Below are 27222 nucleotides of genomic sequence, written 5' to 3'. Positions count from 1 at the left end.
TTTGTTTCATTACTGTTCTGTACCAAATACACAATTCAGTCCTTGGCTTAACTTTTTATCCATACAGACGTCAGTTTTGTTTTCTATGAAATAATTACACTTATTCCACACAGGCCCTCTGCTTATTATTAACTTTTGAATGCTTGGTGTACTTGGCTCTGTTATGGATCCTGTCTGGATTTGAGTAGAAAGTGTGCAGAGAGGTTATTTGAAAACCTTCTGCGAACATAAACTGTAAATTAAAGATGAATGTATTGAAAGTATGAATTTAAATTCATACTGACTGCGGGAGCAAGGCCAGAACATCCAAGTAATATGCTTCCCAGCATACCCCTCTTCCATCAAGACTTTTTTAAGAAAGGTGTCTATTTTAGTCTATTTTTACACATAGTAGAACTCTAATGTGTCCATGTGACAGGAATATTATGAACATAAGCATCCACTATGATTAGGAAAGGGTAAATCTATAAGTAGGATTGTAGGGGCATTGCCCTTTCAGCAGGCAACAGTGTTATAGTAAACATCTCACAAGTTGGTCGTAGTTGCCCGTAACTGGCGTGCATGTGTTATTTTGACCACTAGGTGTCGCTTTAACACCTGAAACCAAAGCAGAGAAGAAGAAGATTTTCATGTTTCCTGACCGGTGACAGGCTAAACCAATAGAAGTAAAAACTATGACATTTGCTTCTGAAATACTGGAATATTTATGAACTTTTATTTAGAAATTAATTTAACGTCTAATACTGGAAAAATGGACCAGTAAATGTAAGCGAGTAGCTGTTTTAGCTAACCAACGTGGGGCTACTAGCTAGGTCGCTGTAGCGTCGTTTGTTTGTTTGCCGCTATCATGAGCGAAGAAGACGCTTCCGTATCATCAAGTAAGGACAAAGACTCCACTCTTCTGCTTACTAAAGACGGACATAGGTACTATGTAAATAAAAGCGGAGTTGTGGACAGTAGAAATGTGATAACGCCGCACGAACCGGAGATCAACGCCTCCTACGACATGGACGATCCGGACGAAGAGAGCGACGTTCTGGACGCCTCAGATCCCAGAGACGGCGCAGCTAGCCCGGAGGAGCTCAACGACGAAGAGACCTCCGAGGGCGACAACGCCCCCAAACAGTGTACCTACGAGGGGTGCACGGAGACAACAACGCAGGTGGCCAAGCAGAGAAAGCCATGGATGTGCAAAAAACACCGCAACAAAATGTACAAAGACAAGTACAAGAAGAAGAAGAATGATAAGGCCATGTCCAGTGGGAAACTTGATGTAAGTTAAATACTCTCAGTGCTAGAAGCATTTACCATGATGTGGAGGTCTGATTTCCACACTTTAGGGCCAAGCCACAAACAAAACCTGCACATTTAATTGCGTTTTTCTGTCTGTAGGAAAACTCTGAAGAACGTCCTGTGTCTGTGAACAAACAGCGTCTAGGTGCCATGGGGGACCGTCCAGCCAGACCTTCTCTGATAGAGCAGGTCCTCAACCAGAAAAGACTGGTAAGACTGGTTGATTGTTCCATGATGAACATGCAGACAAATGACAAGCATATTATTCTGTAGCACCCGGCTTTAAGGGTTAAATGGACATGAAATATGATATATTTGCATGAAGCTGCAGATTTATTGGCTGCACATCCACGATACGACTCTCCTGTGCCACCGCATCCCTAAGGTGTTTACTGGATTGAGATCTGGTGACTGTGGAGGTCATTTGAGTGCAGGGAACTCACTTTCATGTTTGGGAAACCAGTTTGAAATAATTTGAGCTTTGTGACATAGCTTTTTGTCCTGCTGAAAGCAGTGATGAGAAGATGGGTACACTGTGGTCATACAGGAATGGACGTAGTCAGCAGTAATACTCAGGTATGCTGTGGCATTTAAACAATGTTCATTTGGTACTAAGGGAAACAAAGTGTGACAAGAATATATCGTCCTCATCATTATAGCATCGCCAACAGCCTGAAACATTGATAGAAAATTTGATGAATCTATGCTTTCCTGTTGTTTACCTAGATTCTGAACCTACCACCCGAATGTCCAATTTTGATGAGCCATACTGACTGTAGTCTTAGTTTCCTTTTCTTAGCTAACAGCAGCAGCATTTGGTGTGGTCTTCTGTTGCTGTTGCCCAGCTGCTTCAAGGTTTGACATGTTGTGTTTTCAGAATAGTTTGGTTCTAGTAGAGCTGGGCGATAGAACGATAACGATATGTATCGCGATATAACTTTTTCTCGATAGAAAAATTAAACTATTGCGATAGACCTCGCCGCTCTTGTCCTCTTAAAAAAAAAAAAAAAAAAAAAGAACAGCCAATCCAAATTAAGTAGCGCAGAGCCGAACCAATCACAGCCGCAACGTCACTTGTTACGTACAGCACAAGTGCCAAGCCGCACATGTGTATTTGTTTGGGAAGCAGCCAGCCACCGTACCGCCCGGGTAATGGAGGAAATGAGTCTGCCGACTAGAAAAATCAACCGAGCGTGACCGAAGGCTACCGAAGAGAAAACAGATGATCCAATGCCGGAGAGATTGTCGAACGGAAGAGCCATAGAAGTTCCGTAGTGTGAAGGTATTTCGGCTATTTCAAGTCCGACAAAAAACAGAGTAGCGTTCACTGTAAATTGTGCCGAAAGCAAGTCTGGAAATACAATAAACTGGTGCATGCGCTACGTCCACACGTACCCGGGTATTTTTGAAAACGATTTTTCTATGCGTTTGCACCTTTCGTCCACACATAAACGGCGTTTTTGGTCACTGAAAACGAAGATTTTTAAAAACTCCGGCCAGGGTGGATATTTTTGAAAACTCAGTTTTTGCATTTACGTGTGGACTAGAAAAACGGAGAAAACGCAGCGTCAAAGGTGTGCGCATTTTTTGACGTCACACTGCGCGCCACGTTATTGTTTCGGTGAAATGAATTTCTACAATACTGTTACTGTTAATTCTACTCTCTGCAGTGTTTAAATGCTTACATAGACACACAGTTACTGTCCCTCCACACATACTCGGTTCTGCTTCTATGCCCCAGCTTTGTTTACTTTTTCCCACCGAGGCTTCTAGACTTCTGATTGGCCAACATTTCTGCACGGTTAGGAATCTAGCTCCACCTGCTGCTTTGGCATGTTCATAGCAGCGTTTTCCTTCATTTCTGCCTTTATGTGTGGACGGGATTATTTTTTAAAACGAAAACGGAAAATCTCCGTTTTCAAAAATACCCATGTACGTGTGGACGTAGCCTCAGTCTCTGACTGGAAGCGCTAATTCGTCATTCGGCTTTTGTCAGACTAAAGTAACTGTTAAAACTGTTTGAAAAGCTAAGCTATACAACAAGGAGAGATTGAGAATTTCCTTTTAGTTCTCAGTTTATTTGATATTGACAAAAGTTAGTCAGTTTTGTCTGTTCTTCTGTAAAACAAACTAAGATTTATTTTTAGAATTAATATTTTGTTTCTAAGTGGAATTGACAATTTAGTAGTCTGTTTAGTTTGTTCTATTTTGGAACTTAAACGCTTTAGCGGCTGCCTTTTGTGTAGTTTGCAATATTTGCCTTTATTTATCTGAAAAAGTCTCATGTTCCTTAAGTACATCTACCCTGTTGAACTTATTATGGGAAATAAATATTTAAATAAAAACAAGCTGCTGATTATTTCACATTTTACTTGTGAGCAACGGCACATTTAAATTTTACAAATATAGTTATTTGGCTTATATCGTGATATATATCGTTATCGCCTGAAATGAAAAAAACATATCGTGATATGAAAAAAATCTTATATCGCCCAGCTCTAGGTTCTAGCAAATGGTTGTTTATTTCAGCTCAACACAGTCCAGCCATTATACTCTGACTTCTGGCATCAACAAGGCATCTTCACCCAGAGAACTGTTGCTCACGGGGTATTTTGTCTGTTTTTGGACCATTCACTGTAAACCTTGGAGGTGGTTGTGTGGGAAAATCCCAGTAGAGCAACAGAATCTGAAATGGAGCAGCCAGATTGGCACCAACAACTACTCTAATGCTTAACCTGAATTTCAGAAGGTTTTCACCATGTCTGCCTTAATGCTCGAGTTGAGCTGCCGTTTGCTTTTTAATGCAGTTGAACAGGGCCACCTAATGATGTGGCCAGTGAGTGTAAGTGTCCTTATTCTTAGTTTCACATCTTTTATTTTCTCAAAGGAGAACCTTTAATATCTCCTTTTTTTTTTTTTTACTTTACAGTTTTTTTGGTTTTGGGTTACACTGATGTATTTTCTTCCAATGATCCCAGAATTAGGAAAGTTTCTTTCAGCTGGACTAAAAAAACAAAAAAGAAAACTTACATAAAAAACAGGCATACACGCAAACCCAAATACTGTAATATTTTAAAAGCCAACAATGTTCCAAGTTCATAGAACTCGAAGATTCCCGGGAATCATGGGAAAACACCTATTGGTACCATTAAAGCATCCAGTTCATAGAACAGTTATGACACATATTTTATTAGTGAAAGCAGAGTAATGTTGATTGTTTTGTAGTGAAATATCTTATGTTTTCCAATGTATTTGTCTTCCAGTCGCTTCTCAGGAGTCCAGAGGTGATCAGCTTCCTGCAGCAACAGCAGCAGCTTCTAGCTACACAGAGCCGTAGCCAGTCACAGCAGCAGTTCCAGAGCTGCTGACGGTGGGTGGCGGGCGTTAGTTTTTGTGATGCATAAAGCGCACTAAAGAAATACACTGGCATCTGATGCGTAAATGAATCGTAAGCGTACACTGAAAGCATGGATTTCTTCCGTCATGCTGTGAGAGAATAAAAGGACATTTTGAAGTTGTGCTGAGAATGGAAGACTAAACTGATTCAACTCCCAGAGAGTGAAGATTTCTTCAAATCACATACTGACCATGTATTTAAACCAGGACTGGTGCTGTTTTTGGTACATTTTGTCCTAAATTTAAGCCAATATTTGTTTTCACTTTTTGTTCATTTTAAAAACATTGTGTCCTGTTTTGTTTAGTTGTTGAAACTCCAGTTCAGACTGTTTTCTCTGGAAGAATTGCGCCTTATAGGAAATGTTGTGATTTGGTGCAGTATTAATAAAATAAAATTGAGTTATAAATCCTTAGTGTGTGTGTGAGATTTAACTTGAAATGCTATTGTTGTGACAATCATTTGTGTGGTGCATGTGGTTTCCTGCAGGTTGACGACTTGGTTTTGACAAGACTTTGTCTATTCTCCCTGAACTGTTGCACAAACTTTAACTGATAACTGAATACAGAGGAGAAGAAGGAGGGATATATTTTACAAATGAAACTGTTACTGCATGATCCCTCTGTGTTTAAGTTGTAGTGTTTGTCCCTGATGAGTATATGACAATAAAAAAGATGCAATATGAGTTTTGTTTTTGTTTTTTTTAATGAGAAGAAAAAAAAAAAAAAACACAAAAAAAACCAAAAAAAAAAACAAACCAGAAATTCAAACCTTGGAAAACTGGAATCACAGAAAAACGTAATGTAACAAGTAAAAAGCAACCAGAACATGAAGTCAAACATTGGTTGATACAAATACAGTACATACCACGCCAATAACACTTTGGACGTATAACAGTTTAAGTACCTACAAATATATCCCACTTTTCCTGTGCAGTTAAAGCATCCCAGAGGAAACTGAGGAGGCTAACTGCGTTATACTGAAATTAGGAACACTTAGTGTAAATTCAGCTAAATAAAATTCATCTTCACGTCTGCTTTAGCCGTGTGACAAAGGTGTAACGCATCTTTGTAACTTTGCATGAGATGTCAAATGTAGGACAGAAAAATGTACAGAATCTGTGACTACCTGTCAGGAATGAGAGCGCACACACAAAAGGTGTGTGTCTGTGTTCATGTTACGACACTGAAGAAATTGGGTTGTGTGGGGAACCCATCTGTGTAAGGACTTTATCCAGCCACTGCAGCGGCCCATGCAGATGCACTTCAATCCAGCAGGGGGTGCTGGTCACATCTTGACGGTGGTATTCAGCTCCCCAGCCCTAAAGGAAAAGATGCAACAACTGGTCAGCTGGTAATATTGACTCTTCAGTTAACTATAAAATATTTAATGCAAAGAAAACAAGTAATCCCACCTTGTGTATGGGAGGATCTGACATGACTGGCAGCACTAAGCATGGGAATTTTAAGTTACCCTGAGAAACTGAGCGTATATCCAACCCTTCTCATTTGATTTTGACTGAGCATGAATAAAAGCATTCATATGCACTACAGAAGTTAATTTCACGGTTTCCAACCTGTACCGACCTCCGTTTCTATACATCTAAACAAACAAAACTGAGAATTACCATAATGGGCGCAAAAATTGCTATCAAATAATCAGCATCCTCTTTCATAAGAAAGCTCAGTCAGTACCTTTACGAAGCTCATGCGGATGGTGCACATCTTGGTGAGCTCATAGACGACCTCGAAGCCGTGGTTAACGGACTGGGCGAGAAGCTGAGCAAACAGCTGGTTGTTAAAGATCTTGAGGCTGCAGCCGCTGGGAATCTTGCACACGGTGGTGGTGTGGAAGCCGTGCTGGAAATTACAGTTGCGACTCTGGACAAAGATGCTGCTGTCACTCAGACACTCTGCATACACTTCGCCGCCCACGTAGTACAGGTGCAAACCTGGAATTAAAGGGAGATGATTAAAAAAAAAACTAAAAAAAAACTAAATACTAAAGTTGCTGAATGTTTGGTGCTTTAAATGTGGTGCAAATGCAATATTTACAATTTAGCATAGATCTAAAGAATATAAAAAAAAGCTACAAGAAAGACATAATTAATGAGCTAACCACAATATTTCATTACTTCACTGAAAATTAACTGATATTGATGGATTTTTCTCATATTCCCTTGAAAGAAAAACCACAGAGGCTTTTATGTCCGCAAACAAGGAAACGCTGAGTGGTGTTGGTACTGTTTGTGAACTGGGGACCAACTATCCTCAAGCCTTTGTCCCATCTCTGTCATTTAAAACCACACACACATCCTCACACTGCACAGTTTATTGGAAGCCACTAAAATGCTTGATGTCGATCCAACAAAGGCAGGCTTTGTAAACACTGAGCATGAGGGGCAAAAAAAAAAACAAACAAAAAAAAAAAAAAAAAAAAAAAAAAACACCCCCAAAAGCCATCCAGCCTACCTTTGCCTATGTGCCTGCGCGTGTGCTCGATGGTTGAGTTGCGGTTGACGTTGGAAAGTAGGCCGAGGCAGAAGCGGTTCTTGTTGTTGGACGGGTCTGTGAAGCCGTCCACCAGGACGCTGCGTGATGAGGCATGGAAAGTCTCCCCCACCCGGTTGTTGAGCTCATAGTAAGCTATGGAGCACCAGTACTCGGGTTCCTCGTAGCAAACGGGCCTTAAATCTGAACAGGAACAACAAATGCTCGAGAGGTGGGTGTTAGGGATAAAACATTTTATCCTATTTATCCATTTTAAATTTTAAACCCAATGCAAATTCATATGAATCCAACCTGATAAAACTAAAGCAAGTTTTGCACGATTTTATGTATTCTAACACAGACTGTATATAAAAGATGGATGCAGCTTCCAGCTCTGAAAAGTAAAGCCAAGTCTATTTAACCTATATTCTTTCTGATGTCTGGTATTCCTTGGCTTATTTAGACTGTGAGCTCAGTAAACTCTCCTGATGAGTTCATGGTCTCCATCACTGGTTTTAAGTCTTGAGGAATACAGCACGATTGTCATTTTGTAATTGATGTTCCTCGTTATAGTCAAGAAGGAGACCAGCGCATTGCGATTGACAAGTTGCTACCATACTATTTGAACTTCACTTTCTCAGTCAGTCATCACATCCACTTTCAAATCATGCACTTTGAGGTTTTACAGCAGGACAGGTGGGTGATGTCACAGTGGCTAACACCTTCTTCCACATAGAGTCTGCTGTTCCTAACACCTGTATATCTTTGTGTTGTGAAAGGATACCTCTGTGCGGAGCAGAAAATGTGAGTTTAGGAGTCTCTGTGGAGCTGCTTGGCTTCACGTCCTCTTGGGGATTTGTCTCCATCATGCTGTACGGAGGTGGTGGAGTCTCAGCTGGAAAACCGTGTTTTGAATGACAGAAGAGAATAAATTACGTACTGTTGTGTGAAGATTCAACGTGAAGGTATTAGCTTGCATACTGTGATTCTTACCTGTGATATGATATGGACTACCAGGTTCTGCAGAGCTGTTGGGGGAGTTGGGGTAACTCTGCGAGCTGGGAGACTGGGTGAGGGACGATGGAGGGGAGGAGGAGGAGGAGAAGGAGGAGCAGGGAAGGGCAGGGAAGGAGTCTGGGTAGATGGCGTTCTGGGGCATCAGCGGCTCGTTGTGAAGGGAGGCGTTCCTAAATTTTGCCAGTAAACTGTGTTGAGGGTTGAACTCGCTGTGGCGTGGAACAAGGACTGGTGGCAGCACTTGGGGGAGGGGGGCAAAAAAGGGTGGGGGTGAGAGCCAGATGGAGCTTTAAAAGATCATATTACGGCAAGTGCTTTAGGCTTGGGAACACTATTTGATCAGGCGCCCTTTCTCTATGGCTAAAATTCAATAAAGGCCATATTTTTACAGCAAATTTAAAGTACCTGGCGTCTCCACCCGTCTGTAGTGGTAGGGGTTCACACAGATGTCCTTCTGCTTGGAGCCGAAGGCGAACTCGCAGCACTCGAGGGCTTTCAGCTCATGGTGGGACTGCAAGTCAGGCCAGCGCCACACCCTGCAGTAGATAACATGGGGCAGACCCTTCCTGTGGGACACCTGCAACCTCCCGTCCAGTGACCGAGGAATGGTCACACACTTACCTGGAGGATTCACATGAAATAGCTCTTTTTAAAAACAGAACTCTACCAAATTAAATGCGCTGTGTGCACATTAACATTAAATGTTTTTGTACCACTGACCGTTTTACTGAAATACTAAAGCATTATGAGAAACTCTGTTTTCATTTTATTTATTGTATATTTAATTTACATTTTTAAATTCTTATGGATATTTTTAACCATGTTAAAAAAAAAGAAAGAACCAACATTGCATGTATGTGTGTATGTTGCAACTAATGTGGCTTTTATTTGAACTGTGAAGCACTTTGTCAATCTGTTTTTTGAAAAGTGCTATACACATGTAAAATGATTGGAAATAATTTATTATATAATATATATATTATGTATCAACTCTGATTTATAGTTGATAAAATTTATACCTTGTGATCTCATCAATGAAGTGCTGCCCAAGTAAAACCCTTAGTCATTTCCTTTGATTCCCACACAGGTAAAAGCACCCCCCCCCCCCCCCCCTTGCTTGTGTTGACTTTCCCATCTTGTAAACGTCGTCCTGTCTAAATAATCTTCATGTTTATTTTGACCTCTACAATTAGAACCGCTAGACTAAACTTCTATATTGGACACTGCGATACTCACTAGGCTGCCCGGGGCAGCTGAGCGCTCTCTCCAGCTCTTCCATTGCCCCCTTTTTCTTTTTCAGTTTCTTCACTAGAGAGTCTACAGCCTTTTCCGCCCACTTCTCCTCCTCGTCCCCTTGTTTCCAGCCGAGCAGGCGCTTCACTGCCGGGCTGGTGAAGGAGAATAAGGATGTAATGGAGGTAGAGGAGTTCATTATGAGATGGATAAATGGGTGGCAAGACGAGCTGATGGGTCCTGTTAAAGGGATAAAAGTTCCCTTGTGGATAAGAGTGAAGATGCAAATAATGAGCAGCCAGAAGAGTAAACAGAAGAGGTGAGGATGAAAGACGTGGTGTGATGAGTCTGTGTAAACAGGCGCCGTTGTTTCTTTTTCTTTTTTGTATTCCACGGTTACTTCCGAGCAGCTCTAGTAGAGGCGCTGGACTCCTGCCAGTGCAGCGCAAACCCCCTAAATCCCCTCTCTGTGTTGGGATCCGGCAGCTCTGGAGTCGAAGCCTCCAGCAGGGAAGGTTATTCTTTACACAGCCAGAAATCCAGGTCAAGTTTCAATCATCTGGCAGGAGAAGCAAGAGATTGTATTAACAGATAATTCAGCCAAAAAACAAAAAGAAAAGAAAAAAAGTTTGGAGGTTAGGAAGAAAAAAAAAAAAGAGACCTCGGGTTTTATTGGAAAAGCAGAATTAAGACAGAGTCACTAAGGTGATAAGCTGGTGATGAGATGAGAACAGCCAGAGAAAACACCTCATAACCAAAAACTACTCATATTTAATGAAGTGGGCATCGAAGGTGGATTTCCATGATAAGGAGGGCCGTATCAGCAGGGCGCTGTTACAGAAAGCACGCCCGCATGAAAGTGATCTCCCCACATGCTGAACAGCAGTGTTATTATTCTCTATGGAGAAAATGAAACACTTCACAAAACTGCTGCAGAAAGCACAGGCCAAGATGGCCAAGCTCATTTCTAGATTCACCAACAATGAGGAATGTCCTTTCTGGCCTCTGTTTCTATGATCATGCCACTGACGCCCAGGAGCCATACTGTCTGGCCAGAACACATCACAGGGCAGGAGGGGGAGAGGGAGGGCGACAGACAGAGAGCTCTCTCCCTCTGTTTGCCTCTCTGTCCATCTAAATCTACTGAACATTATATATTATTATATGAATGCCAAGAATAAGGTGTAGACAAAAAAAGTATCAGATTAAAGTTCTATTATTTAGGTAGGGTTCGTGGGTTCGGCAGCATCTTTCTACTCAAAGAAATTCCTAGATATTCATAAAAATAAACACGTAATTGTATTAGTGTCCTGTTTGTGAGTCTTTCTGTAGCATCATGCCCAACCTTTTGGGTAAAACGCATAGTTTTACATCTTGTACTATCAGCTCTTTGCAAATCATCCTTGCATGCCAGAACGCTTTTCCACATGTTTGTGCGCATCTGATGCCGAAAGGGGAAAAAAAATATGAATCTATTGGCAGACAGAGTTTATAAAAGTGAACTGGAAGCTCAGCTTTCCCCCGTTTCCTGTAAAAGAAACAGAACCACTTTAGACTTTCTTCCGAATTTCTGGGTTTTTTTTTGTCAAACTAAACACAGGTGATGAGTTATGCGGATCTGTATGTTCACTTTTTTTGCCCTCATGTGCTCATGGCCAGCGCCGGTTTCCCGCAGACAGACACACAGACAGCTGGGGTTTACAATGACAGCAAAAAGCGCACAGGGCTCAATGCGGCATCAGTCCACCGCTGCTGCTGCTTTTATGAAGCCTGGCGTCACTCAGTCTGCAGGCTCAGATAGGCTAATTACCTAATGCTTTATCACCAGGACACCCCTTCCCAAAAAAGTAAACACGCCAGCTTCCTTTTTACTACAACTCAACTGCGAGTCATTCAGCTACAAAATCCAGGCTCGGACCTAACCTCCACACCTTCACTGCAAATATGCGATTAGGAGCAATGACATTGAAGTCGCTCGGCTCATTCTTGCGTGATGAAGGCATGCTACTACAGAGAAAAACCTCCAGCAAATCAAACACGTGTAGGAGCAAAGAAAACTGCAGTTATTATTTTTAAATACATCTTGAATACTTAATTCAGCTCAGCTTTGCAACTTTATACTGAACTCAGCTTGTAGATGACAACTCTGAACAAATGAAACCCCCCTTAAAGTTTGCCGACAGTGCAAGAGGGTAACATTTGATTTTGATACTATTTCTCTCTTAACAGGAATTCAAATTCGCGTGACATAAAAAAACAAATATACATTTAAAACATTTAAAGGAAAAACGAGCCAGTTAGTTTAATTTCTCACCTCTGTAACAAGTGCAGTGCAGACAGCCGTGTGAGTGTGCGAGGCTTTCCTGTTTGTAGTAAGTCAGGCCAGCACACTGAGGCTGCGAAGGTGTGTGCCTGTTTGTATGTGTGTGTGATTGAGTCTGTGAGCATGTGTAGAAGGGTCAAGTTGGCCTCAATAACACTTTGCGCCCTGCTGGTGATTTCTAAATAAAAGCATCGCCAACTCAATTTGTAGATGCCAGTTTATAAACGAATATAGCCAAAGGCTCCATTTGACAAAAGCCAGATTTAAAAAAATGAGAGAAAAAGTTTCTACATGTTTCTACATTTTTGTCTATCTTCAATCAATATTTGAAAATTCTACTTTTAAAAGTGAAGTACAAAACTACTTTTGTCCGCTGTGGAAGAGAGACAGACATAATTAATAACTAATGATTAAATGCAGAGTGGTGCGGTAAGCACCATGAAAGTGAAACACTTGGCATTACAAGTCATTAACTTTAATAAAATAACATCATTATTTTTTATTTAAATCTTCTAAGTGAAATTATTATCAGTAATTTCTACAGGTAAGTGTTAGAAAGGAGGTTGTAAAGTAAGTCTACATGAAAATAAATAAATAAAAAACATAAAAAAATGTTTTGTTTTTGTTTGCTTTTATAATCTTGTAGAGGACATCGCACATAGTGTGAACTTCCGCGTTTATTATGAAGGCTCAGTCTTAGTTATTTCCGGCGTTGTTCGTTGCGGTCGCTTTGACGCAGGTTTGTGAAGCTCGGAGGCTCCACTCCTCCAGCAGCCCCAGCCGAGCGCCACACAGCCTCGGCGGCGTCAGCCTGGCTGGAACCGCAGCGCCTGCATGCTAGATCCCTCCGCCTCCCCCCCTCTCCTGGAACTTTCTCAGGATTTCAGATTCAGCGCTCGCGGCAGCACGCACGAGCGTTTGTGTTCGAGCACCTGAGCTCCCAATCACCTAATCACGATATAAAGGAAAAGAAAAATAGAGAAATAAAAATCCCCAAATCACACCTGTTCTAGTATTGCAGAAGATTTCACTGATTTTACCTGATAAAACTCTAATAATTATAGTATTTAAAGTGTTTATCAGCGAGTTTTTGTTACACCCATCTCTCTGCCTGTGAGGGTCTGTTTGCTGTCATCTTCTTCCTTTACAGCAACGAGCACCTGTTGGGCGCAGGCCAGGCTATAGGTGCAATGTACCGAGTATAAGACTAAATCTGCTTCTATATATTAACTTTTAAGTTATATATAAAGTCCAGCTCGGGGAGGATCAAATCTGCTATCATATCCAACCACCTCACACTGTTACTTGCCTGTGGCCGCGCGCACGTGCACGCACATGCTGCACCTGTAGGCTTAAAAAAGAAAAGATCAAGTAAAACATCTTCCCGTTTAGTACTCAGTCTTTATGCATGATTCCACACATGCGGTGAAATCATCTTTATTTATATATATAGTTTTTCTTCGTCTTAAAAATCCAAGTTTGTTTTGTTATCCATTGTTGGGAGCGCTGAGGTCTTTCTCATTGCGGATGGATACGATCCTTTATTGGGAGTGCCGTGACTGGTCCAGTTAATGACGCAAGCCCGGCTGGCGACAGTGAGTCTACAAGTTTGACATTTTCAGAGTTTACAGCAACTGCTGCGGGATGTAACAATACTCCCAACGCGAAGTGAAACTACTTTGAATATCTCATAAAAAAACATTTTTTTTTTCATCTTAACCACCAGGTAAACCATCAGGACACACCACTAAATCAATCGGCCGGTGTGCGCCTAAAAAAGTGGGGGACTAAGAGTCCAAGGTTTGGTTCGGGGACCGCCAAAGAAGCCACGGGAAGGTTTCAGAGCAGGACCGAGAGCAGTGGGCTGTGCAACCTGTTTGATCACCGTTTTAGATGCGAGCACAACAGCCTGGAAGGGTTTTAATCGCCCATTAGAAACACAGGGCCTATTTTGTGGAGCATTACATTTGGTTTCTTGAAATTAAATTTCATTTCATATCATGGAGCTAATTGGTGCCAATCGAATGCTTTTGTAAATCTTTAAATATGGCACCCTAATTTTCTGCAGTGCCAAATCTGGAGGCAGGAAACTAGAAATGTGCAGCTTGCGATTCCCCACTTCTGTGTCTTGTGTGGTAGGGCAGACACAGCCAGACGAGTGGGGCACAAACAGGATGCGCTCCCTGGGGCTCCGGGAGGCCCTCAGAGACATCCGCATGAGCGCGAAGCACAGACCTCAGGCTTGCATAAGAAAACAGCACTATTAAAGTTCATTTACTCAGACCACAAAAACGCTTGCTGGACTCCTTCCAAGATGTCCACACTAGGCCTGGGAGACAAACAAAAGGATGAATATTGAGATAAATACCGCAGTCCAGGGTTTCCTACTTTCTTTCATGTTGAGGAAAGGCCAGATCACACTGCCTACTGTGCTGAACATTTCCTAGCGCTGACCCCAGATAACTTAATCAGTTAAACATGATTTATACCAAATTAAACGTTTAGTGGAGTTAGAGCCTGCAGACATCTAGTAATAATATTTCAAAGGTACTTTCCTGACCCTGGTACTCTCTGTAAGAAGCCTGAAAGGTGCCTCACTGCATGTTTGGGAACATCAGTCACAATTAGTCAAGTTTTAAGACCCATTAAAGATCCTCGGCCCTACTACAAGAAACTCCTTTAGCTTCAGTATTAACAAAGACATGTCATGTCTTTACCAAACGCTGTAGCTGCAGTAAGCATTGTTACAAACACAGCAGAGTAGTTTAAGTTTCTCTGTATTGTATGAAACCATGTCATCACTGACGGTTCTTTAATCTCTACGTCAGAGGTGTCAAACACGAGGTCTGGGGGCCAGAATTGGTCTGGCAAAGAACTCAATTTGGGCCACTGCTCGAATTTGGAAAATATAAAATGTGAAGGAGGGCATTGATTTTGGATGTGAATTCATAGGTTTCATAGCATTTCCTGCTGATAAAGAGCTGGACCATTGCAATTGGACTTCTTTTTATACTAAATGGGGTTAACTGTGTAGTTAAACATCTTTACACTGACAGAAAGGGCAGTTTCGTTGCTACGGCCAAAGATCAAAGTGGGCTGTATGTGGCCGACCGTGTAAAATGAGTTTGTTTACTGCACATTTCTATCAATTTCTTTCTCTTTCTGCTCAGGATAAATCCTGCCTGTCACTCGGTATCAGCTGGAATAGGCTTCAGCCCAACTGCAACTAAGGTGAGAAAAGCAGTTAAAGGATTGGATTAATGGATGTTTTTCCTCCCATTCACCAATCTGATTACATACTGTAAAGCATGTTGTTGTTTTCATACCATCAGTCATTCATTGATTCTATTTGACAGCAGTGCAAATTGGGGGAAAAAAAACAAAAAACAAGAAACAAAGAAAATCAGCAAATTCTGACAACTCAAAATCAATCAAATGCTCATATTTTTTTGAATTAACAACAGTTGTCAGTTACATTTCTGTAGCTCAACCTATTGTTGCAGCTTTAGTTACTAACAATTATCGAGTCATAAATCACTGACTTTTTTATTATTCTTGTTCATGTCATTAAGCCCATCAACCCTACAAAATAAAATTAGTCCCTCACATCAGCAGGTCCTCCACATAACACCACTAAAAGTCCTTCTCGCGGCTGACTGGGCACAACATGATGTAACTTAGTTCAAGGACGAGCCACAGAGATGTTCTGTAACCCATGGCAACAGATTTTTTTTTTTTTTTTTTTTTTTTTAAACATAAGCCATAACAAACAGTAATCAAGTAAAAATAAAGGCAGGATCATGAGGAAACCACAACTGTGTCATTACTTCACATCCAGTGATGCCTGGAAAGGAGAAGTATTGATACACCGTGCTTTGCTTCTGATTACAGTGAATGATGGACACAGCTGTAACGCTTCCCCCCCCCAAACCACCCAAAGGCTCGGTGGCCGTATCATAGGCCGTCTCTATGATACGAGGGTTCGTCTGATTGGCTAATCAGTCTTATGCGATGACTGCAGTTTCCAGGCTCCGGTGATGTAGCGCAGGCGAATGAAAACCAGGTCTCGTCCCATCTGCAGCCAGCTCCAAAATGGTACCAGCTTGGACCCTGTTAGAACAAACCCAGAGGCACTTCAGCTTCAAGTCGTGCTTTCATAAGACAAATACTGGAAATATGCCTGAGCAATAAAAAGAAATACTTTATTGCAGTGGTGCTAGGCCGGCTTATATGACGCTCACACACAAAGATCAACTTCTACAAATGCCTACAATTTTCAATTATTACAAAAGGTCTAAAAATAAATGCAATCAACCACAAACAGACTTCCAAACACACACTACAGAGATATTTATAGCCCTCCAGATAGGTGGCATGGTGGGAAGAGATATATTTCATAGAGAAAAAAAAAAAGTCGTACCTTCTATTTCAGTCCAGTTGACTGCCACCTCAGCTATGGGGATTTTAAAACACTGGGCAATATACAGGAGCTCCACATCAAAAGCCCTGTGAGAAGAAAGTGGATTTAAAGTTCCTGTTTTACTGCAGGTTAAAACCTAAAACCTCACTGTAACTCCATCACCTGTGCTAGGTATAAATCCTCAGGACTTCTTAGTTATTTAGTATTAATTAAGACTGTTTAAATTTCACCAAAAATTCACTTCTTGGAGTTTTCACCAGTTAATTATCAGAAAACAGATGAAACATCCTTGTGACTAGTGTTTGTTTCTGTTACTTTGTATCGTGGACAGTTTGCTGCTCACCTAACGGCCACTCAGGAGGGATCTTAGCAAGATGTCTGAACCACCTTAACTGTCTGTTTTTGATTTGAAGGAGAAGCAGATATATTCAGAATCTATTTTAAATTTCTAATGGAGAGCCCTGCCACCCTTTGCTGCAAGCTCATTTCTTTCACTTGTATCTGCACTCTCCTTCTTTTTGGTCTCTACCCACAGCTCATGGCTCTGGGTGAGGGTAGAAACGTGGATTGACCAGTAAATCAACAATTTTACTTTCACACTCAGCGCTCTCTTCACCACTGCAGATCCATCTGTGAATATCCCAATCCACTCTTCCCCCACCCGTGAACAAAAAACACAGGATACTTAAACTCCTTCACTTGGGGCAGCAGCTCATCCATGTCCCCGAGTCAGCGGCGCCACACCATTTTATGCCTGAGAATTGTGGACTCAGACTGCTTAAAGTCCTAATTCACTTTAAGCGTGTGTAAAGTTTATCTGGTTGCAATTTGTAACATGACATAAATGTGGGTTTCAGCCCTGAAAATTCCTCATGACATAGATTTGCCATCCTACCGTTCATCTGGGGTTGAGATGACACTAAGAGTACACCAACTGTAATTCCCTGAGGCATGGATTTGGCACATATAATGTCCACAGCTCCACCGAGACCTTGTACTGCTCATGTGAACGTCAAAGCTCTGTGTAAAGTCTTCTCCAGCACATTCCAAAGAATCTCAGCGAGGTTAAGGTCTGGACTCTGAGGTGGCCAATCCTGCTCCCTCAACCACTCTGACTCATGAATCCCGGCACTGTCATCTTGGAATACTGTGTGTTGATTTAATTGATGTAACTTTCTGGGTTTAGACCCGACCAACTGAAGCAATTGCAGACATAACGATAATCTTGTATGGTAGGCATCACTCCATCTGCCTCTCCTCTCAACCTGATGTAGTCATCACTCTGGAACAGAGTAAATCTGGACTCATCCACATGACCTATTTCCATTGCTCCAGAGTCCAATCTTTATGCTCCATAGCAAATTAAAGCCATTTTCTCAGATTAGCCTCACTGATAAGTGGTTTTCTTAAGGCTATGCAGCTGTTTAGTTCCAGCCCCTTGAGTCCCTTTTTTGCAGTGTTCATTGTGCACTTTGCAGAAACATTCTTACTTTCACAATTAAACATAGCCCTGACTTCTACTGCTTTCATAAAATGGCTTTATAATATGCCTTTTTAATATATATATATATATATATATATATATATATATATATATATATATATATATATATATATATATATATATTTATTTATTTATTTATTTATTAGGGGTGCAACAATACACAAAATTCACGGTTCGGTTCGATACTTTGGTGTCACGGTTCGATATTTTTTCGATACAAAAAAAATGTTCATGCCTTTTTAATTTGTCATTTATTAAATTTTCACGGCACATTCCGCACCACATCTCTGTGCGTTCATCATTTGTTTGAAGCCGGCTCACCTCCTGCAACTACTTTTCCGAGAATACGTGCTTCTTTTGTGGTTCGGACTCCTTCTGACATTTCTTGAGGTGGAGGAACATCACAGTAATTGCTTAAAGGAGCTTCTTCGACATCTTTAAGAGTTCCTTCTTTTGGCGCACCGGCCGGTCACGACCGGCGGGGGAAAAGTCACTCGGGTCAGAACATGGGGTGCCACCATCATCCCACTTCTGACACCAATGTGGCGAGCTCAGACAAGGAGGAGACGGAGGTGTCGTTTAGTCTTGCTTCCCGTGAGCTAGCCAGGGAGCACAGCCGTTTATTGACATCTGCAGAAGAACACTGCCGCTAGCTAACTGCTCAGCGCGGCAACAGCACAGCAACAACAACAACAACACACAGGGCGCCCTCTGACCCCGGAAGGACACACCGTCGCAGCGAGAGGGCGTCACCCGTCACTATGGCAACATAAACAAAACATAACTGTACAAACAGAACCCCGAACAGCCCTGACCCGCTACAATATATATCCTGCTGCTTTTACACACGCACTCACATAACGCTCAGCGATTCTCTGCGCGATCAACCTCTCACATGTTTAAGCTTGCTGCAGAGATTTCACTTGTCATGTTTGCATAGTAAGCTAACGATTGATAAGACGATGTCAGAGGAATTGGTGCGCAAATTATCACCACTCACCAATCAGTGCTGTCGCTCTCTATACACAGTTCACGCGATTGCAAAGTGAAAGCAAAAAACAAGCGCAAATTCAAACGCGATTTCAATATGTCACATATTGACAGTGGCTCACCGATGCCAATGACATAATTACCCAGCTACATTTCCGAAAGAATGCAAAAGCATTGACATATATTTTCCTTCCTACGATAGGCCGACGGGCAGGGCAGAGCTAGATTTTGGTAGCTCGACTGGAAAAATCGCTAGCCCTGGGACGTCGGGCAGGCGATTTTGCGAGCCCTGTATCTGATTGAGGAATCACTCATGTTTGGAAAAGAGAGTTTATTACAGAGAAATGGCTCTTTCCAAAATAAAAGCTATACTATACGCTTCTTCTGGGCTATATTCTCAGCAGCATATTAAACATATCAGGTCCCCACAAGGAGAATCATGTATCATGTATTCGTTGTGTTCCCACTAGTGCTGTCAGCGTAAATCTCGTTGAAATGACGTTAACGCCACAACTCGGCAAATCTCCGTTAACGAGCTACCGCGGATCGCCCGTGCATGGGGCTGGACGGCCAACACGTTAACGAGCTAACTGCGCTAACACACTAGTTCCCACCCATGTAATTGAGCATTGCGTGGCACATCCAACATACTGTTTTACTTTAGTCCATGACGCGCTTACCTTCAGGGTCATACGTCACATGAAAACCAAAATAGTTCCAAACGCCAGATCTGAATGAGGGTGGGGGAGGTTCAATTTGCCATGTTGGAGAGCTTAACTTCTGTCTCGCTAGCTTGCCCTGCGCTCAGTGAATCTGCGTTCGACTACTCCGCCTAGGCTGCACTGTCGAGCGCAGATCCACTGAGCGCTCAACACAGACAGCATCGTCAGAAGGAAAGTTGATAAAATAAATTAAAAATTTATTTCATATTGTTTGATACATATGCGTACCGAACCGAAAGCACTGTATCGAACGGTTCAATATCGATACGAGTATCGTTGCACCCCTAATATATATATATTTATATTTCCTTTCGGCTGAAGTTCAATTTTTTTGAATTTGTGAATAAAAGGACCTGAACAATCACACCACCACTGCGTTTGGCAACAAGCACGTTCGCAGCTCAAAAAGCGCACTTTACTGAATAAACAATGATGTGGAACAAGTGAAGTAACACTATTTTAGCTTAGACACACAGCTAGACGTCGCTCCGGGTCAATCGGCTCTCTGAAATTATTTCTCTGCCTTCTCAGATGTGGCCTCAAAACTTAATTTGAATTTTTTCACAATGCGCTCAGTGTGTAATGGCCTTTAGACAAAATTTTCCAGGAATCCCTTTGCTAAACATATGACACATTGGTTAAGATTTGTAAATTTCTGCTTTTAATATAGTCGAGGTGAATGCACATTAGAGCTAATACTTTAAGCTAAGACATCATCATGTGCCAACAGTGGAGGCTGATTCCTTACCATCGCTCTACATGGAGAGAGGAGAAGGTCTTGAGTGCAGCCTCACGTGTGAAAAGCTTGAAGCCACACTGAGTGTCCTTGATCCCCTTCACGCAAAAGAACCACACCAGGAAGTGGAAGCCATACATAAGGAACGTCCGAAACAAAGACCGCTGCAAAGACACCAAAGTGTGGTTATTTACTGCTCTGAAATTTGTTTTCGAACACATTATTTTTTTTAAGCAGAATAAAATAAAACCCTGTTACCTGAGCTACAGAGTCTTTCTCTAGGTGAGCTCTGGATCCACATGAAATTGCCATGTTCTCCTAGATGTGAGAGCAGCACATGAGGCGTTAGGCTTGGCCACATTTTAACCACTTTTACACACTTATATATCGAATAAGTGAAACTGAATTTAAAACAGAACAGAACACCATCACACCGGTTTGGGGTTGAGGTCATTGAGTCCAGCCTCCACTTTCTCAATGTCAGAAAACTTTGTGGCTCCATCAGCATCTGCCATCAGAATGACTTTCCCTCTGGAGCTCAGAGTTCCCTTTAAAAGAAAAAGAGATAAAAACAAAACAAAAAAACCAAAGTCAGCTCCAAACTGCTGCTTCAGGGTTCCCATTTGGACACACACTGTAATCTCACATCTACGATCTCACCATCCGCACAGCTCCTCCTTTCCCTCTGTTCTTCACCAGCGTCAGGACGCGCACTTTATCAGCACTGTACTTCGTAGTGTACCGCAAAGCAACCTGCCAGGACAACACAACAGTGTCCACTCATGAAACTGATCTATACTGGCTGAAAATGTTTAGCTGAGCAAAACGGAGTTGTGCTAAAATAGAAGGCCTGGTTACATTTGCCCCAAAAAAGATTTAAAATTATTACCTCTGTGGTTTTGTCTTTGCTGCCATCATCCACCACGATGACCTCATAGGTAAAAGAGGGGTTTTGTTTCTGCAGTCAGAAACAAAAACAGACAAAAAAAACAAAAACAGGAGAGACTTGTTTCACAACAGCCACTTTACCCAGATCATTGTTGCCACCTACTGGTAAGTCTGACAATAACATATCCAGCAATATACGTTTTTTTTTTTTTTTTTAATAATGAACGTTATCCATCATCAGTGCAGACAAAAAGGCACTAACACCAGTTATTCAAGAAACCTAAATACACAAGGTTGCGGAAAAAAAAGGAACCAGTGACCAAAAAATGTAAACAAAATATAAAAAAACTAAACAAAAAACAAACTTGAATTGTATCTCTGAAAAGATACAACTAATTTAAGGGCTTTCCTGTCATTAAAATTTTTGAGCCATCTGTTTCTACATAGTTTAGCCTTAAAGTATCTACATTTATTTATTAATAAATGTTCTTAATAAAAACAGTCCTGATAACAGTCTTTTTTTGTTTGCTTTTTGTGTGTCAGATTTTGATTATAAATAAATATCCCAACTGTAATTACAGTTACTGTTAAATGTGGTAATTGGATATCCGGTGATACATGTCGTTGTATATGCTTTTAAATGTGCTGCTTTTTACTGTAAATATAATTAAGCTTTAATTCAGGCTCTGCACTTACCTGCCTGTTTTCCAAGTACTCCATAGCTTCATCCATCATCACTGGTACTGAAGGGACACACAGTAACACACATATAATAGCAAGTACAACCTACTGCAGGTGCACAGTGACATGATGTCTGACTGCACCAACCTGGATGGATTCCACTACTAACGCCTAAGTGAAAACTGTGACTATTTACAGTGTGTGTCTAATGCGGGCATTCATAATGACTGACTGAGCAGAAAAGCAGACTTTACTCACATCGGAGCTCCTCGTTGTAGGCCGGGACCACCACAGAGAGCTCCCTGGAATGGGGATCATGCAGACTGGGGAAGAGCCGCTTCTCTCCAGTGGCGGTGAGAAAGTATTTCTCCTTCTCATGGCGTGTTAGGTCCACCATCCCTGCGGTTAAGTGTGCTATTACGAGCAACTGAAAAGTGAGAAATATGAGAATTGCATTTGATTTACAATTGAATCTTTCTTGTTATGCATTTTGGCCAAACATCTCCAAAGCACATTGTTTCATAAGTCTTGTGGTTTGTTTAGATCCAAGACTGAAAACCTACGCTTCGCTCCCATGTTCGTTTTAGAGAGAAGACCTTATAAGACTTTCTAGACTCATGATAACATATGGTACATATTTGCTCGCATGCTTTTAGATATAGACCAGTTTCTAAAGTTTTACATTTTAGGACATAATAAAAAAAATAATCTCGTCCTTAGCAGATCTTAAAATTGAGTAAATACAACCTCAGATGAACTACAAAATATGACATAGGAATGCAGAGAGTAATTAGCAGTCAGGTGCCTGCTATTAACTAATGATCAGCAAGTTTGAGCACCTCTATAAAAAAAAAAGAAGGGCGTTTTCTGGTCTGTGTTACCCCATCCCAGGGGTGGAGTAACACAATGCCATCATCAGCTTGCTTCTCTGTGCTAGAGAAGCAATTGGTGGTTTTATATATGCTTTCTATAGTGAATAGGACTAAAGCTCTGAATAAATACCAATCAATACATGAGTTATTTACAACCAAAAGATCCGGTATCAGCCAATGTCTAGTTTTTCTGAATTAAATGTCCGTTTCATGCTCAGATATTTTTTCTGCATGACACTTGACCCCTCTGTTGCTTTAGAACAGAATGAAAAGGAAGTATCATAAAACTGAGGTACATGAACAGGCCTGTAAAAGTCTACAAGTGGCCCGAGTCAAACACAATGCTCAAGGATAACTTGGAAAAAGTACAAAAGGAAAGATACCCACGCTATCACTGTAACTGTATTTGGGCAACTTCTCCCAAAACAACTTAGCTACAGCATCTCTCATCCAAAGCACTGATTACTCACCACGACGAAAACTACAGCTGCCAGTGCGACGAGGGCTTGAACTATTTCACAGAGGAAATCCATTTTCCATCAGGTTACCTACCCTACACCCACTGACAGACAGACCACCTGCAGGGGCTAGCTCAGAAACTAGCTGGCTTTCTCCTTTCTTTTGCTTTTTGACACACAGCCTGTGCTCTAACTTCCTGGTGTGTCCAAATATATGTACCAAATTACAGGCTTACGATATTATTCAGAAGGTTAAAATGTTAAAAATGAGTCCTTATGTTTCCATTGCTGTGAGGACACTTCACCTAACTCCACTTCCAATCACAACTGAACACAACGACGATACGGAAGTAGTGACTGTTTTTCTCCCACATCATCATATTGGAGGAGGAGAACAACGAGCGGCACAGTACCGCTCGGCGCTGGGGCACACTGCCTCATAGCGGACAGGGGTGGAAATGGTGGCAAGGACTCTCTTTAACATGTACGGTACATAAAGAGAAAAGGGAGGTATAATGCTAGGAAGAATAAGAGCATTTGTCAAAGCAATAAAGACTTTTCTTCTAGTCCGCAACATTTTGTTGTAACATTTATGGAAAACAACAACCTGCATCCCAGCAAACAGTCCCCCAATTCCCTAAAGGTCATATTTTGGACAAAAATGATTTTGTAAAACCTATCGGAAATGTTTCCTGAAGATTTCCTACAAGTTCAACAAAAATATAAAAAGCAACTCAATAAATGGCTGGAGTTTATTTACTTGCAGATAGATTTGATCAGAGACGACTATGGACAGTATAATGCTATGATTTGGTTAGAAACGCGTTTGGTTAAACTTTGGTTATGCGCTTCTTCCTACCCGGCTACCGTAGGTCATAGCGCGAACCCACGTGGTTAATCAAAACATCATGGCGGCTGGCTTCAAGTAAGAATATACAAGCTCTCCGTTCTATGTTAGTGAAAATATCACTTTTAGTTTGCTCTGTTTATTTTTTTCCTGTACTTACCAGCGGAGTAAATGCATATTTGGTGTTATAATAAATTAAATTATTTATTACACAAAATAAAACGAAAATACCGGACATCATGCATGTGACAAACAGCGCACTTTATTCATTCTTGTGTCACAGCTGTAGTTTATGACTGGCTCAGATATTTGTCATTGACGTGTATAGCAAGAGTACACGGTCACTCTCTTCGCTGTGCTGTTTCTGACGGAGCTTCTGATGTGTCTGTGCTATGGCTTTCTTTACCGCGTTCCCTTTTAACTTGCAGGACTGCTGAGCCTCTGGAGTACCACCGGAGCTTTCTGGTCAGTGTTGAAAACAAGTTTATCCAACACTTGACAGACAAGTGTTGCTCTCTGGATAGATATGAACTGTTATTTGTTTCTCGTTTCTCTTCAGAAAGAAAACTGTCGGCCTGATGGACGAGAGCTGACCGAATTCAGAACCACAACACTGAACATAGGTGAGACTTCCCCACAGTGTGTGTGCGCGAGAGAGAAGTTTCTGTAACCTACATAGGATTTTTAATTTTATTTCCATGTTTAGGGTCGATTTCCACAGCAGATGGCTCAGCCCTGGTGAAGCTTGGAAACACCACAATCATATGTGGAATTAAAGCGGTAAACGCATTTGCTTTTCCTTTTTGTTGTTGTTTTTTTATTTCGTGAGTGTGGACCAGGTTGATGAGTACTCACCTATATCGCCTCCTCCTGCAGGAGCTAACAAACCCTACAGTGGAGGCACCTGGTAAAGGCTACATTGGTAGGTGTAGTAAGAAGTCTTCGTTTTCTCCCATTCTTTCTTTGTTAATTATCTGATATCACATCATTCAAACATTGATGTAATCTCTGTCAGTGCCCAACGTGGACCTGCCACCCCTGTGTTCCTCTCGCTTTCGTCCGGGACCACCGGGAGAGCAGGCCCAGGCTGCCAGCCAGTTTATCGCTGATGTCATTGAAAGGTGCGCGACTTCAATATATGTTAGCTTTTTTAGTTTTTATTTTAAATGAGTGACAGTTTTTAAGCCTGGTGCTGGTTTAACTGAGTTTTTATGTGGCTTTTTGAAGCTCTGAAGTGATAAAAACAGAGGATCTGTGCATCGACAGAGGAAAGGTAAACCCAAGAGTCGCGGAGCTACACTGACACACAATTTGACCTTTAATTATCCAGCCATGGGTACTAAAACTGCGGACTCTTGTTGCAGCTCTGCTGGGTGCTGTACTGTGACCTCATGTGTCTCGACTATGATGGGAACATATTGGATACTTGTGTTATCGCACTGCTGGCTGCTCTAAAGAACAGTATGTAAATTTCTACTGTAATGTAAATTAAAAAAATAAAAATAAGTCCATGTGTCGTAACTGGTAATAATCAGTAGTTGAAACAAATCAGTAGTTTTTCTTTAAGCAGTACATGAACTTAACAGTATCCTGGCTCCTCACAGCACGACTCCCAGAAGTCACCATCAACAAGGAGACCTCTGCACCAGAGGTGAATTTAGAAAAGAGACGTGAGCTTCAGATTCACAAACATCTAGTCAGCGCTTCTTTTTGCATCTTTGATGAGTAAGTTTGTCTAGCCATTATAAAAAAAGAACAACCCAAAAAACAAATTTATAATCTCTATTTTTAAGTGACATGTGCTTCTTTTTCTAATCCTGGCCTAATCTTGCTGCAGTTCCATACTGATTGCGGACCCCACAGCTGAGGAGGAGACTCTGTCAACAGCAAACCTGACAGTGGTGACTGATGAGGATGACCGGCTCTGCTCTGTGCACAAACCAGGTGAGAAATAAGTTTGAAGGGATTTGCCTTTCTGAGACTGCATGGTATGTAGCATGAACCTAACTGGGTTGAAGATATTTTGGGCTTATCCCTTACTGCAAGAGCCAAAGCATGTAGCTGATTTGCCAGATTTAATGCCAATGTCCTTCCTGGCACGATGCCAAAGGGGATTTATGTTTCTAGTTGGGGTAAAATCAGCAATCCTTCGTTTGCTTGCCAAGCAAATGTGTTAACCACTACGCTATGGAGCTACTCTTTTACCTGATTTAGTATTAACACGAAAAAAACATCCTCAAAATACCCCTGTTATATGAATCAATGCATGTGTAATAGTAACACCAACATAAACTGACGGCTTCAAAATGAACACTCAGGTTCAGTCAACAGAAATAAAAAAAAATAAAAAAAACAACAACTCAAAAATGCCAAAAAGACATTTTTAACTTAACTGGGAAATACTGTTCTATACATTGCTACTTGTTGCTCAGGTGGGACATCACTGTCAGGAGAGAGGCTGCAGGAGTGTATCAGCCGAGCAACAACACGACAGAGAGAGATCCAGAAACTCATTGACAAAGTTGCACACAGTGTGAAGAAGGCACAATAATGACACTCGGACGATGCTTTTTTTTTTTTTTATCTAAAAGCTGTATTTTTCACTGTCAATATATATTCTTTTTTTTTTAATAACAATAAAACTGCTGACAAAGACCGCTTTAAAAAATTATTTCTCAGTGTCCGGAAATGTCTCACACACACACTCAGTTGATGTCTCGTAAGAATACGCTCATGGCTCCTGTACTAATTAAAAGGAAATGCCTTTTCAAAATGTGCTGTACAAAAGCAGGTACACCATCTTGCATGATGATCTTGAGTCCTCGTTTGAGCCCTGTGCTGGGACTGCTTAAAAGAAGAAAGACTTCCAACAGACTGAGAGGTAGAGAGCTGCCCCCAGGCACAATTCCAAGATCAGATTTGCATTTCACATGTAACGGTTACACAGGGAGGATTTGGTGTCGGTACGCTCAGTCGGGATCCGTGCTTAAAGGGCAGTTTCTACCTGGGTCAACCGAGCAGAGGCAGGAGGATCGGGCTTCTCGAGGGGAATCCTCTGAGAATGTGCATCTGCGATCCTCTCAGTTCACAGGGCCTCCATCAGAGACAGCTCTTCCACAACGGAGGGGGGTGGTGCGTTATTGTGGAAGCCCACTACTTACAACAATCCTCTTCTGTGTCATCTCAAAAAATAGCATTAACAAATTTTTTTTAACTTTAGGGCTCCCTTTTCTAACACCCCCCCCCCCCCCCCCTTCTCCTAAGGTGGACACAGTTTTGGTTCTCTCCCAAACATCTGACAACCATTACATACAAATTTGTCAGCTAGAAAAAGACAAACAGAAAAGAGTTTTTT

At 41.5% G+C, this 27222-nt stretch overlaps 4 protein-coding genes across 4 annotated transcripts; 2 read left to right on the top strand and 2 right to left on the bottom strand.

Moving 5' to 3' along the window:
- The first annotated feature begins 592 nt into the window (after positions 1–592).
- Positions 593–5372, top strand: LOC120734431 (regulatory factor X-associated protein). Its single transcript, XM_040033285.1, has 3 exons — positions 593–1273; positions 1393–1503; positions 4557–5372. The coding sequence occupies exons 1-3, from the start codon at positions 848–850 to the stop codon at positions 4659–4661; spliced, it is 642 nt and encodes a 213-aa protein (XP_039889219.1). The 5' UTR covers positions 593–847; the 3' UTR covers positions 4662–5372.
- Positions 5373–5758: 386 nt separating this feature from the next.
- On the bottom strand, positions 5759–11888 carry smad9 (SMAD family member 9). Its single transcript, XM_040033279.1, has 8 exons — positions 11741–11888; positions 9430–9985; positions 8599–8814; positions 8170–8433; positions 7961–8071; positions 7159–7380; positions 6382–6638; positions 5759–6008 (listed from the first exon to the last, which is right to left on the bottom strand). Exons 2-8 carry the CDS (start codon positions 9623–9625, stop codon positions 5865–5867), a joined length of 1410 nt encoding a protein of 469 aa, XP_039889213.1. The 5' UTR covers positions 9626–9985; positions 11741–11888; the 3' UTR covers positions 5759–5864.
- A 3288-nt stretch (positions 11889–15176) lies between these two features.
- On the bottom strand, positions 15177–23383 carry alg5 (ALG5 dolichyl-phosphate beta-glucosyltransferase). The gene is made up of 10 exons (XM_040033280.1): positions 23033–23383; positions 21949–22117; positions 21706–21752; positions 21011–21079; positions 20782–20874; positions 20556–20669; positions 20380–20439; positions 20134–20285; positions 16170–16255; positions 15177–15859 (listed from the first exon to the last, which is right to left on the bottom strand). Exons 1-10 carry the CDS (start codon positions 23093–23095, stop codon positions 15744–15746), a joined length of 969 nt encoding a protein of 322 aa, XP_039889214.1. The 5' UTR covers positions 23096–23383; the 3' UTR covers positions 15177–15743.
- A 485-nt stretch (positions 23384–23868) lies between these two features.
- On the top strand, positions 23869–26522 carry exosc8 (exosome component 8). Its single transcript, XM_040033269.1, has 11 exons — positions 23869–23945; positions 24296–24332; positions 24427–24490; positions 24574–24647; positions 24744–24789; positions 24883–24988; positions 25095–25140; positions 25232–25328; positions 25472–25592; positions 25705–25811; positions 26300–26522. Exons 1-11 carry the CDS (start codon positions 23929–23931, stop codon positions 26416–26418), a joined length of 834 nt encoding a protein of 277 aa, XP_039889203.1. The 5' UTR covers positions 23869–23928; the 3' UTR covers positions 26419–26522.
- The last annotated feature ends 700 nt before the right edge of the window (positions 26523–27222 follow it).

Source organism: Simochromis diagramma, unplaced genomic scaffold, assembly GCF_900408965.1.
Source record: "Simochromis diagramma unplaced genomic scaffold, fSimDia1.1 OVJJ01000216.1, whole genome shotgun sequence".
In the NCBI taxonomy this organism is placed as follows: domain Eukaryota; kingdom Metazoa; phylum Chordata; class Actinopteri; order Cichliformes; family Cichlidae; genus Simochromis; species Simochromis diagramma.
Note: the sequence above shows the minus strand (reverse complement) of the source record. Positions and strands in the feature narration are given on the sequence as shown.

Bases quoted from the DNA above. Each gene is read 5' to 3' on its own strand.
- LOC120734431 (XM_040033285.1), top strand. From the start codon at position 848: ATGAGCGAAGAAGACGCTTCCGTATCATCAAGTAAGGACAAAGACTCC. The intron at 1,274-1,392 runs GTAAGTTAAATA...TTCTGTCTGTAG, and splicing joins TGTCCAGTGGGAAACTTGAT to GAAAACTCTGAAGAACGTCC. The intron at 1,504-4,556 runs GTAAGACTGGTT...TTTGTCTTCCAG, and splicing joins TCCTCAACCAGAAAAGACTG to TCGCTTCTCAGGAGTCCAGA.
- smad9 (XM_040033279.1), bottom strand. From the start codon at position 9,625: ATGAACTCCTCTACCTCCATTACATCCTTATTCTCCTTCACCAGCCCG. The intron at 8,815-9,429 runs GTGAGTATCGCA...TGAATCCTCCAG, and splicing joins CAGCTGCCCCGGGCAGCCTA to GTAAGTGTGTGACCATTCCT. The intron at 7,381-7,960 runs GTATCCTTTCAC...GTTCCTGTTCAG, and splicing joins ATTTTCTGCTCCGCACAGAG to ATTTAAGGCCCGTTTGCTAC.
- alg5 (XM_040033280.1), bottom strand. From the start codon at position 23,095: ATGGATTTCCTCTGTGAAATAGTTCAAGCCCTCGTCGCACTGGCAGCT. The intron at 20,440-20,555 runs GTGTGATGGTGT...TCTCACATCTAG, and splicing joins ATGACCTCAACCCCAAACCG to GAGAACATGGCAATTTCATG. The intron at 15,860-16,169 runs GTACGACTTTTT...TTGTTCTAACAG, and splicing joins CAACTGGACTGAAATAGAAG to GGTCCAAGCTGGTACCATTT.
- exosc8 (XM_040033269.1), top strand. The intron at 24,989-25,094 runs GTGCGCGACTTC...GGCTTTTTGAAG, and splicing joins ATCGCTGATGTCATTGAAAG to CTCTGAAGTGATAAAAACAG. The intron at 25,141-25,231 runs GTAAACCCAAGA...CTCTTGTTGCAG, and splicing joins TGTGCATCGACAGAGGAAAG to CTCTGCTGGGTGCTGTACTG.